At 45.2% G+C, this 12,197-nt stretch overlaps 1 protein-coding gene across 1 annotated transcript in view; it reads left to right on the top strand.

Annotated features, from left to right (window-relative positions):
• The window catches only part of EEF1AKMT4 (EEF1A lysine methyltransferase 4), a 40,375-nt gene that overhangs the window by 12,688 nt on the left and 15,490 nt on the right, over positions 1–12,197 (top strand). The window contains exon 2 of the mRNA XM_083363242.1: positions 7,517–7,800. Within this exon, the coding sequence (XP_083219368.1) occupies positions 7,517–7,800 (284 nt within the window). The remainder of the gene's footprint in view (positions 1–7,516; positions 7,801–12,197) is intronic.

Consider the following 12,197-nt stretch of genomic DNA (forward strand, 5'->3'; position numbering starts at 1 on the left):
CCCTAATAAGCAGGCATATACATAGAATGAAGGCTATTGCTAAGCACATTGATTTGTGTTTTATATTGTAAGCTGCCCTGAGTCTTCGGAGAAGGGCGGGATATAAATGGGATTAAAAAAAAAAAGTCAGAACAACAGATCTATCAAGTCAGAACAACAGAATTGGAAGGGACCTTGGAGATCTTCTAGTCCAACGCCCTTCCCAGGCAGGAGACCTTGTGCCATTTCAGACAAATGGCTGTCCAGCCTCTTCTTAAAAGCTTCCAGTGTTGGGGCACCCACAACCTCTGGAGGCAAGTCGTTCCACTGATTAAATTCTTCTGTTAGAAAATTTCTCCTTAGTTCTAGGTTGCTTCTCTCTCCTTGATTAGTTTTCATCCATCATTTCAATGGTGAAAAAAGTAGAGAAGAGCAGAGAAGAGCAACAAAGATGATCGGGGGAGTGGAGGCTAAAACATATAAGGAACGGTTGATGGAATTGGGTATGTCCAGTTTCATGAAGAGAAGGAGGAGGGGGGACATGATAGCAGTGTTCCAATATCTCAGGGGCTGCCACAAAGAGGAGGGAGTCAAGCTGTTCTCCAAAGCTCCCGAAGACAGAACAAGAAGCCACGGATGGAAACTAGTCAAGGAGAGAAGCAACCTAGAACTAAGAAACTTCCTGACAGTTAGAACAATTAACCAGTGGAACAACCTGCCTCCAGAAGCTGTGAATGCTCCAACACTGGAAGTTTTTAAGAAGAGACTGGACAGCCATTTGTCTGAAATGGTATAGGGTTTCCTGCCTGAGCAGGGGGTTGGACTAGATGACCTCCAAGGTCCCTTCCAACTTTATCATCATCATCATCATTATAACACACTCCCTCTGGGTATCAGGATTCCACCAAGGCTTGTTTTGAGCCGGATCCAGAGACAAGCATTGGAATTGTTCCTATTGGGTGGTGGCCGTATGCGACAATATTGCTTCCACAAGAACAACTTATGCTTTTTTTGTTCTGGCATCAAATGGGTAGCTTAAAAGCCATCATATCCTCAAGCCTCTTTGTTTTATACAGAGAGGTTGTCAGTGATGGCTCAGAGATTTTTTTTTCCTTGCCGGTGGCATTATAATTATTTTTATCCCTGCCTCTACATACACTGACATAGGCTGGCTTTACATCTCCAACCTGGGTTGCTTTTGGAAGCTAAGCAAGGTCCGATCTGGTTTAGTCTCGGATGGGAGACTAAAAATTTCACAGTTGTTCGTTAGACCAGTTTCTTAACTTTAGCAAACTACAGATGAGAGCCAGTTTGGGCTGGTGCACGGATGGGCCACTGTGGCCCCTTTACATCCTTTGGACTTCAATTCCCAGAACTCCTGAGCCAGAACATTGGAATTCTGGGAATTGAAGTCCACAAACCATAGTTGCCTACTCCCGGTCTAGTGGTTAAGACACCAGGCTAGAAATCAAGAGACCATCATCCGTTCGAGTCCCGCCTTAGTCGTGAAAGCCAACTGGTTGAGCACAGGGTTGTTGTTGTGGGAAAAATAGGAGGAGGAAGGTGTATTGGATGCGTTTGCCACCTTGAGTCATTTTTAAAAATAATAAGAACTGGGATAGAAATAAAGAATAAAATAAAAATAAAGTATAACATCCGTGGACCTCAACCGCCAGAATTCTTGGCATTAAAATCCATATATCTTGGGACTGCAAAGGTTGAGAATTACTAGACTGGACTACATCTATTTGTTTAGTGACCATTCAAAGTTACAGCGATACTGAAAAAGTGATTTTTTTTCACACTTAATGACCGTTGCAGCGTCTCGCATGGTCACATGATCAAAATTCGGACACTTGGCAACTGACTCATATTTATGACGATTGCAGTGTCCCGGGGGGACGGGGTCTTGTGATCCCTTTTTGCGACCTTCTGACAAGCAAAGTCAACAGGGCAGCCAGATTCAGAACATAGAACAATAGAGTTGGGAGGGGACCTTGGAGGTCTTCTAGTCCAACCCTTTGCTCAAGCAGGAAACCCTATATTATTTCAGACAAACGGCTATCCAGTCTCTTCTTAAACACCTCCAGTGATGGGGCACCCACAACTTTTGACGGCAAAGGCATTCCACTGGTTAATTCTTCTCACCATTAGGAAATTTCTTCTTAGTTCCAGATCGTTCTAGTTCTTAGTTCTAGGTTCACTTAACAATCGTGTTACTGACTTTAACTCCAGTGATTCGCTTAACACCTGTGGCAAGAGAAGTCATAAAAAGGGGCCCAACTCACTTTTAACCACTGTCTCACTTAGCAACAGAAAATTTGGACTCAGTTGGGGTCGTAAGTCAAAAACTACCTGTATTTTTTTTTATGTACCAGAACGTGGCAAATACGACTCGCTTTTATGAAACTTTGAATGTGCACACTGAGAATCAGGGTTGAGTGGGCAAGACGTTGGACTTTTTTTTTTATGCTTTATCACAATTGCCCCTTACAGAAGAAAGCAATTTATTTCCCATTTTTTGCTCCTCCAAAACGTGGAGTCAGCATGGAAACAACCCTGGTTTGTAAAGCAGAAGAGAAATGTTCTGACCATTTCTGGTCTTCTGGAAGACCAGAAATGAGTAGAGTACAGTAGAGTACAGTAGAGTAGAATAGAATTACAGAATAGAATAGAATAGAATAGAGTAGAGTAGAGTAGAGTAGAGTAGAGTAGAGTAGAATAGAATAGAATAGAATAGAATAGAATAGAATAGAATAGAATCGGAAGGGACCTTGGAGGTCTTCTAGTCCAGCCCCCTGCTCAAGCAGGAGAACCTACTCCATCTCAGACAGGTGAATGTCCAGTCTCCTCTTAAAAACCACAATTTCTGGGGGTAAGCTGTTCCATTGGTTAATTGTCCTCACTGTCAGGAAGTTTCTCCTTAGTTCCAGGTTGCTTCTCTCTTTCATCAGTTTGCAACCATTGTTTCTTGTCCTTCCCTCTGGTGCTCTGATGAACAACCTGGCCCCCTCTGCCTTGTGGCAGCCCCTCAGACACTGGAACACTGCTGCTATCATGTCTCCCATATTTCTTCTTTTCTTTAGACTGGCCAGACCCAAGTTCCACAGCCGTTCTTCGTAGGTTTAGTCTCCAGGCCTTTGATCATCTTAGTTGCTCTTCTCTGAATGATGGGATTTGTGGCGGGGATTATACTAAAAGCTGAAGCTTCTGCACTTTCAGAGGCCAGTGGCTCCTGGCCAGCTCCTGCTTTGCACAATACATTAAGCCTCTTTTATCTCTCCTTGGTTTGGGGGTAGCAGGAATTCCCCTGTTTGATGTGTCCTTTGGTGGCGGTGTTTGCCACATCAGTCAGCTGCTCTCGCCACTCATGAGCACTAGAAACTTGCCAAGCAGAAAGCAGGAGAATTCTGCTCCAAATCCCGTGCCGTAGCACGGCTCTCTTCTGCGTATTACTTTGGGGGTTGCATATTAGCTTCGAGGAGGTGAGCTGGGGGACCCCTTGGATCAAGCATCCAAGGATCAACTTGATCCAGGTGTCTTGCTTTTAGATGCCAGGCCTCTGTGCCTTCTCTCCCTCCGAGAAGGTGCCAGACGTATGAATTTGCAAGCTCTGTGCAAAAGTAATTAAAGTGCCTATTGCAACCCACTCATTAACCGCTGCTTCCTCACTAATTAGGTTAATTGTGATCTGCAGCACCCACTCTGCCCCCATTTCCTCTCTTTTCTTCTCCTCGCCGTCCTGCCACTTGCGTTTCTTTGGATACGGGGAATCTACTCAGAGAAATATTGAGGCTGCAAATTCATTAAACTGACCACCACTGGAATTGGGCAAGCAAACAGGGTGGTGGGTTCTGTTCTCGGAAGCAGAAAGGTCTCTAGCTCTGGCTTAAATAGGAGGAAGAAAGAGAGAGAGAGAGATCTCCTGTTGCTTGAATCTCAGCAAAGGCCCACTGTGCATTTCAGGCATGTACTCTGGACGTGCTCAGAAGCATTCTGGGTTCCAGAAAGAATCCTAGCTCAAGAGTTTTGGCTGTATGTTGTTTTTAATGTTTTCATTCAGTTTAGATCTATGTCTGGATTGTCCTCCTGCAATCTTTTTCTCTAGAAAAATATTCCCCGCATGTAGAAAGCAAGCAAAGCTATGAGGATAGACTAATAAACCTTGACATGCTAAACTTTTATAACCCGAGAACATTTCCACAGAAAAGCGTTCGATTACATAAATCCGACCCAGTGAACTCTGTCCATGCTCCAGAAAATAAAATGAATCCTCAACTTACAACCGCAACAGAGTTTGCCCATTACAGTCATAAATCATGCCGGTGGTAAGTGGGTCATCACGAGACCATTTTTACAACCTTTTTTTGCACAGGTTGTTAAGTGAATGTAGCAGTCGTTTAATCGAACTTTTTATTTGCTATGGGGCGTTTTTGTCCAAAGCTGGAAGTAAATGCTGTTTTATTTGCAAAAACAACATAAATCGTGATCGCATAACTGTGGGATGCTGCAAATGGCGATTAATGCTGGCCAGTTGCCCAGAGCCCAAAGTACAGACACGTGACTGGTGGGGTGGCCGTTATAACTTCAAAACTGGATCCTAACCACATGTGGTCCTTGACTTACAGCCACAACTGAGCCCAAAATTTCTGTTGTTAACCAAGACAGTCGTTAAGTGAGTTTTGCTCCATTTTTCAACCTTTCTTGCCATGTTTGTTAAGTGGATCACTGCAGGTGTTCATTTAGTAACAAGGGCTTCTCCGTTGACTTTGCATCACAAAAGGGGATCACACCACCCCAAGGATCACACCACCCTGGGACACTGCAATCCTCACAAATACGAGCCAGTTGCCAAGCGTCTGAACTTTCATCATGTTACCGTGGCGATGCTGCAGCGGTCGTAAGTGTGAAAAACGGATCCTAAGTCACCTTTTTCAGTTCCACTGTAACTTCAAACGGCCATGAAACAAACGGTTAAAAGTTGAGGACGACCTGTACTTTTTTGCAGGGGAGGCTGTCCATTATAACTAGCTAAGAGATCGGTCATAAGTCGAAGTCTAACTATAATGTGTGAAACTCGGACAAAAGCTACATTTGATTTCAGTCCAGTGGTGGGATTCAGCCGGTTCGCACCATTTCGGCAGAACTGGTAGCTAATTTTTGGTTGAACTGGCTGTTCATGTATTTGAATCACACCACTGTTTCATTCCATATACATTTAAAGGTAGTTACAATTAAATTGAATGAATATTGTTTCTCCGCAGCTCTGACTTTAATAACTTCCCCCTTCTGTCAGATTAAGAATACAAATCTGGTAAAAAAAATTATTTTATTTTTTTAGATCCTGTGTGCTCTCCTTACGCAGCTCTGGATTCGTTCACTTCTAGAAACAGAATGGGAATAAAATGTGGGCATTACACTCTTAGCTGTTGAATTTTTGAAATGCAAGTTCCTGAACAGCTTGGCGTTACAGAAAACTAAGATGCAAACTAAAATACAAATATTTCAGGGTAAAGTGAGACTTTGACTCCCCGATATATAACAGCTCTGTTTTTACTTGGTAGGGTTTTTTTGTGTTTTTTTTTTAACCCAGAAGCTGTAGCTTGCGTTTCTCGTCATTAAGCTAATGAGAGCATTGGACTGGCATGACCAAATACCTATCTATTTTTCGGTCTGTCTGTCTAAAAATGTTATAGGAGTAACAAAATCTTTAAACTTAAAAAAAAAAACTTTCAAAAATTTGAAAAGAGACAACCTCAGAGAAACTGTTACTGTTACTAAAAATCTAGACCAGGGGTAGGGAACCTTGGATCTTTTATGACTCGTGGACTTCAATTCCCAGAATTCCTGAGCCAGCCATGCTGAGGGGAAAGGAGAGGTTTCCAAGCTGAGCCATGCTGGCTCAGGAATTCTGGGAGTTGAAGTCCACGAGTCATAAAAGAGCTAAGGTTGCCTACCCCTCTGGACTAGGCCTAGGCCGCTTTATGAGTCGTGGACTTCAACTCCCAGAATTCCTGAGCCAGCCATGCTGAGGGGAAAGGAGAGGTTTCCAAGCTGAGCCATGCTGGCTCAGTGTCAGAATCCATTTATATCATATTCATAAATGTATGTTTAAAACATTATTCCATGGATTCTGCCATCTCCCGAGGAGGAGGGAACGAATGTGTATTGAGCCTGTATTAGGCATTTCAAAGGAAAAGAGAAGCCTTTTGAACTGGGGGAACAAAAGGGGGGGTTAGGGTAGGTAGCATCTGGCTTGTGTCAAGGAAGAGAGCAATAAACATAAAAGGTCGTAAGTTCCTTTTTCCCAGGAGAGGGATGATACGAGGTGAATGATGGGGGACTGACCAAATGGGGTTAAGGGGGGGGGGGTTGAACCGGGAACTCTTTATAAGGGTTTCGTTTGTAGAACAATATTAAGTCCTGTCTTGTATTCCTACAACCAAGCATGTCATAGTAAAGATTCCTTTTGGACTAAGATTTGGCTCCAAGAGTTTTGTCTTGTTAAGACGTGGTTTGGGGTGGGTCCTGACACTCAGGAATTCTGGGAGTTGAAGTCCACGAGTCATAAAAGAGCCAAAGTTGCCTACCCCTGATCTAGACAAAGGAAGTACGAGAAAAAAAGGAAAGGGGGGGGGAATCTACATTGTATTTTGTACCTTGTCAATAGTTGCTGGTTTCCTAATGAATACACTAATATGTACAAAATACAGCATAAAGTATGGCCAGCTCTCTGACAAGACTAACACACGTTGCTGCATCCTTTGATCAGTAGAAAATGCTGTCTTTTCCAAAACAGATAGATCGCGGATTTCTGGCAACTGTTCCTTGACATCTGGAATAGTATTGCTTTTTAATTTTTCAGTGTGATTCTTTTGCAATCCTGTATGCTTGATCCAGTCGCTATATTATAAAAAAAGAAGTTGAGAGTGTGTGTGTGTGTGCAGAAAAGAGCAACGAAGAGGTTATATGAAGAACAGTTGCAGGAACTGGGTATGGCTAGTCTAGAGAAAAGAAGGATTTGGAGTGATATGGCAGCAGTCTTCCAGTATTTGAGGGGCTGCCACAAAGAAGGGTTTGTGTGTGTTTGTGTGTGTGTGTGTGTGTGTGTGTGTCAAGCTATTCTCCAAAGCACCAGAAGGCAAGATGAGAAATGATAGATGGAAACTAATCAAGGAGAGAGAAGCAATCTAGAACTAAGGAGAAATTTCCTAACAGAAGAATTTAACCAGTGGAACGACTTGCCTCCAGAAGTTGTGGGTGCCCCAACACTGGAAGCTTTTAAGAAGAGGCTGGACAGCCATTTGTCTGAAATGGTATAGGGTTTCCTGCCTGAGCAGGGGGTTGGACTAGAAGACCTCCAAGGTCCCTTCCAATTCTGTTGTTCTGTTAAATACATGACTTGATAGATGTCAAATATTTTGCTGTGAAAAAGTTTAAAGAGCTGGAGTGGCTGATGTTGCCAGCTTGCATCTCTGACCGATTGTCTTCTGGGAAATCTTTGAGAATAACCGACTCACAATGGTGTCTTCTGCAGGTTGTGGGAACAGTGCTCTGAGCTACGATCTTTTCCAACTTGGATACACAGACATCACCAACATAGATTATTCCGCTGTCTGCATTTCAAGCATGCAAGACCGTTATGCCCACTGCTCAGGCTTACACTGGGCAGTAATGGATGCCCGGTTCTTGACTTTCATGGATGGAAGCTTTGACGTGGTCTTGGAGAAGGGCTTTGTGGATTCCATCATGGTAGAAGAAAAGGACCTCTGGAATGTCTCCCAAGAGGCCAAGATACTTCTGGACCAAGTGTTAACTGAGGTTAGTAGCGTGGATCCTTCTAGATAAAATGCTACCCACCTGGTTTTCTGGATCATTTACACCAGAGATCCCCAACCTTTGGGGCACCAGGGACCGGTTCCGTGGAAAAAGGTTTTTTCATGGACCGGAGCGTGTGTGGTTTTGTGTGTTGCCTGCATCCCATGGATGGGGCTTTGCTTGTTTGTGTGGACCGGTTGGTGGTATGCTGCAGCCCATTAGTGGTCCACAGACCAGGGGTTGGGGACCCCTAATTTACAGCACTGTTTTTCAAACTTGCCAACTTCAAGAGGTGTGGACTTCAACTCCCAGAATTCCCCAGCTAGCCATGGTGGCTGGGGAGTTCTGGGAGTCGAAGTCCACACCTCCTAAAGTTGGCAAGTTTGAAAAACACTCGCTTTAGAGCAGGGGTCTTCAAACTTGGCCCTTTTATGACTTGTGGACTTCAACTCCCAGAATTCCTCAGCCAGGCACGCTGGGAGTTGAAGTCACAAGTCATAAAAAGACAAAGTTAGAAGATCCCTGCTTTAGAGAGTTTCTTCTATCAGCTCTTCCCACTTAAAGATCAGACAGGTGGACATACGTAACTACTTTCTTATACTCCTAGTCCTCATGGTTCTGAGAAATTTTGAAGCCAGATCTGTAATTTTATTCAATTGGCAGTCAGTGATACTTTAGTTGAGCTGGATGTTTGTCTGAACTGCAGATAGCTCTTCATTCTGGTGGTCCTAAAGCAGGGGTCCCCAATCTGAGGTCTGCAGCCTGCTGGCCAGCGGGCCACAGAGCCAGCTGGCCAATGCATGCGCATGTGTGCACGCGCTCACACTCCCACTCCCCCTGACGCCAATGCCGCTACGCAAACGGGGCGCTGCACGGTGAAAATGGGGCTCCGCATGGTGAAAACGGGGCAATGTGCGGCGAAAACGGGGTACTGCACAGCAAAAACAGGGCGGTGCTACAGAGTGTCACGTTGGTGCTAGCACCACCCGGGTTGTGTCGCACGTGCTCGCAGCCTCTGTGTCTGTGTGTGTTCATGCACACTTGTAAAATGCTTCCCCCTCTCTTTCCCTCCGGTCCGCCGACCGAGAGCTCCTCGCCCAACCCAGTGCTGTTTTTTCTGTATTCTAAACTGCTATTTTCACATTCCAGATAGGTTGGATCTCAAATCTCCTAATCCCCAATCAGCTGCACCAAGCTGAAACCGGCGGGCTAACCCCCCACCCCATTCCTTGCATCTAAACATGATTTCTCCACCACCAACACAGTGTCCCACAAACCCTCAGAGCTGCCAAATAAAATACCTGACCAGTGTCAGCCATGAAAAAAAACTTAGGGCAATTTGTGTGAAATAAAGTTCCAGGTAATCTTTGTCACTTAATTGCTGGATTCACACAACCCACTGCACCTTGATTAAACAAAATTCGGGGTAGGCATTCTGTGAGCCTTTCTGACCGAACCAAAGCTAAAAGGTGGGTTGCACCAGTGCAGGAAAATAGTTGCTTTAGTTGGACATCACTGCTGATCTTGCTTAATGTTTCTAGTCCTCATGGTTATGAGAAGTTTTGAAATGGGAAACTATGCCTGCTTTAAAGAAAAGGAGGAACGGGTGACATGATAGTAATGTTCCAATAACTGAGGGGCTGCCACAAAGAAGAGGGGCTCAACCTATTCTCCGAAGCGCCCGAAGGCAGGACAAGAAGCAACAGATGGAAACTAACCAAGGAGAGAAGCAACCTAGAACTAAGGAGAAAGTTCCTGACTGTTAGAACAATTAATCAGTGGAAGAGTTTCCCTAAAGTAGTTGTGAATGCTCCAACACTGGAAGTTTTTAAGAAGAGACTGGACAAGCCATTTGTCTGAAATGGTATAAGGTTTCCTGCTGGAGCAGGGGGTTGGTCTAGAAGACCTCCAAGGTCCCTTCCAACTCTTGTTATTCTGTTCCATATCTGTTCAATCACATCTGTGAATTTTTTTCACCCAGCATGCTAAGACAGCACCTGGCTTGCACAGCGTAGGAGTCCCGATGCTCCCACCTCATTTTAATCCCATCATGTGTGCTGTGCAAGCTTGGCTCTTCAGCCTTTTCAGCCATTTCAGGAATGGATCTTCCTTGGAAAATCTTAGGAAAGAAGGTGAGAAGAAACGATGGGCGCATTTCTCCCTCAGGCCTAGACAAGACACATCATAAAGCCCCCCTCTCTTCGCCTTATTTCTTCCAAGGAAAAAAGCCCTACAGGGTTGTCCTCGACTTACAGTCATGATTGAGCCCAAACTACCCCATGCTCAGTGACAAAGCTGCTCAGTAAATTTTGCCCTGTTTTACAACCTCTCTTGCTGCAGCCGTTCAGTGAATCACTGCAGTTGTTAGGTTAGTCACACGGTTGTTAAGTGAATCCGGCTTCCCCATTTTGACTTTGCTGGTCAGAAAGTCGCAAAAGAGGATCGCGCGGCCCCAGGACACTGCAGCCGTCATAAATAGGAGTCACTTTGCCAAGCGTCTTAAATTTTGATCATGTGACCGTCGGGATGCTGCAAGGGTCGTTAAGTGTGGAAAACGGTCACAAGTCCTTTTTCTTTTCTTTTTTTTTCCCAGCGCTGTTGTAACTTCAGACGGTCCCTAAATGAACTGTTGCAAGTCAAGGGCCACCTGTAAGTCGTTCCTTCCTAGAGAAAAAGGCCCGGCTTGGGATGAGGGAAGATTCCCCGCCTTGGCATTTGAACAAGCCGGCCTGGTCTGATGGGTTTGGGGTATTTTAATATTAATTGTATTAATTTTTATTGTAATTGCGCTGCATTATTTAATTCTTTTTTAACTTTTGTACACTGTATTTTTACTGTATTTGCCCTGTACACCTCTCTGAGTCCTTCGGGAGAAGGGCGGTATAGAAATTAAATAATAATAATAATAATTATTATTATTATTATTATTATTATTATTATTATTATTATTATTATTATTATTATTATTATTATTTTGGCAGTGGGGAAAACTGTGGCTGATGGATTCCGGTGTCCTTCCAGAAGTTTGAGCTAGGGAAGTCTTTCCGAGGTCTTCCCATAGAGCAAGATTCCAGGCAAAGGGGGAACCGGATCAATCGTCCCCGGCCGATTTTAGAGGCTGGCCAGGAAGCCCAACGGTGGCGTTTTCGTGCGCACCTGCAGGACCGGCCGACCGGCCGTCTTCGTTCCTAAGAGATTCCCTCCATGCCAAAGTGCCGGCTTCCTCTCGCCCTTCCCTTTCCCAAAGCCGCCAGAACAAAGCACAGCTGCCAGCTGTTGCCACGGCAACGCTTCCCTGTCACAAATAGCAGCTTGCAGATGGTGGGCCTCTCATTCCAATCAAGGCCTCTTTAGGTTCCTGATGGAGGGCGGCGGCCCCGGGGAAGCGCCTGGCAGCCCTGGCAAAGGATTCGGAGCAGGAAGGAACCATCCAAAAAAACGTGCCCCCCTCCCACTCTCTCAGAAGCCTGGCCTTGCAAGATTTTTTTTTTTTTGAGCGCGGGGGTGTGTGTGTGTGTGCAGTGTGTCTCACGGGGGAGGTGGAATTTGTCCTTTTACACTCTCTCTCCCCCCCCCCCATTTTATCTCAATTGCCCAACTTCCCCACCTCTTTTCCTCCCCAGTTTGCATCTTATTAGCTGGAGGTTTCTTCCCTGCCCTCCCCAGGAAAGAAAAAGAAAAAAAAAAATCTGCCCGGCTGGCTCTCCCTGTTTCCATGACAACCCCCATCCCTGACTGGCGGTATTGACTAGGTGTGTGTGGGGAGGGAGGAGAGAGAACTAAGGTTTTCTCCGGGATGCTAATTGAGCTACAGCAACCATATTGAATTTGCCTGTGGGGGGGGAGGGTTGGGGGGTGGAGGGAGGAGGAATCAGACAGGGCCTGTTTGGGTGTGTTTGGGTGTTTTACTGTGTATGCGCATGCACACGTGTTTACTATCCACGTGTTCCCGGAAGGCAGAAAGATGCTTTCCCCCCCCCACCTCTTTTGGTCATGATTCCATCCTCCCCAGTTCATTTTTTTCCCCTTGCTGTGAAGCTGTCCAAGTTTGTTGTTGTTTTTTAGGTTGTCCCTTTGGCTTCAAGTGGGAGGAATATGACAACTCACATCAAGTTTGTCCCTGTGGGCCTGGGAAGGGCGTCCGCTCCGGCCATTGATTCTGGGCAAGCTCGGGAACGAGGCCATTTTGCATTTGAGGTCCCCTCAAATTCCCTTCCTCCCTAGCTAGTCCCTTGGTGGAATGCAGAGAAGAGCAACAAAGATGATCAGAGGACCGGAGGTTAAAACCTATAAAGAATCGGCTATGTCTAGTTTAATGAAGAGAAGGACTAGGGGTGACATGATAGCAGTGCTCTAATATTTGAGGGGCTGCCACAAAGAAGAAGGAGGGGGGGTGTCAA

This window comes from Vipera ursinii (assembly GCF_947247035.1).
Source record: "Vipera ursinii genome assembly, chromosome: 5".
Classification (NCBI taxonomy): domain Eukaryota; kingdom Metazoa; phylum Chordata; class Lepidosauria; order Squamata; family Viperidae; genus Vipera; species Vipera ursinii.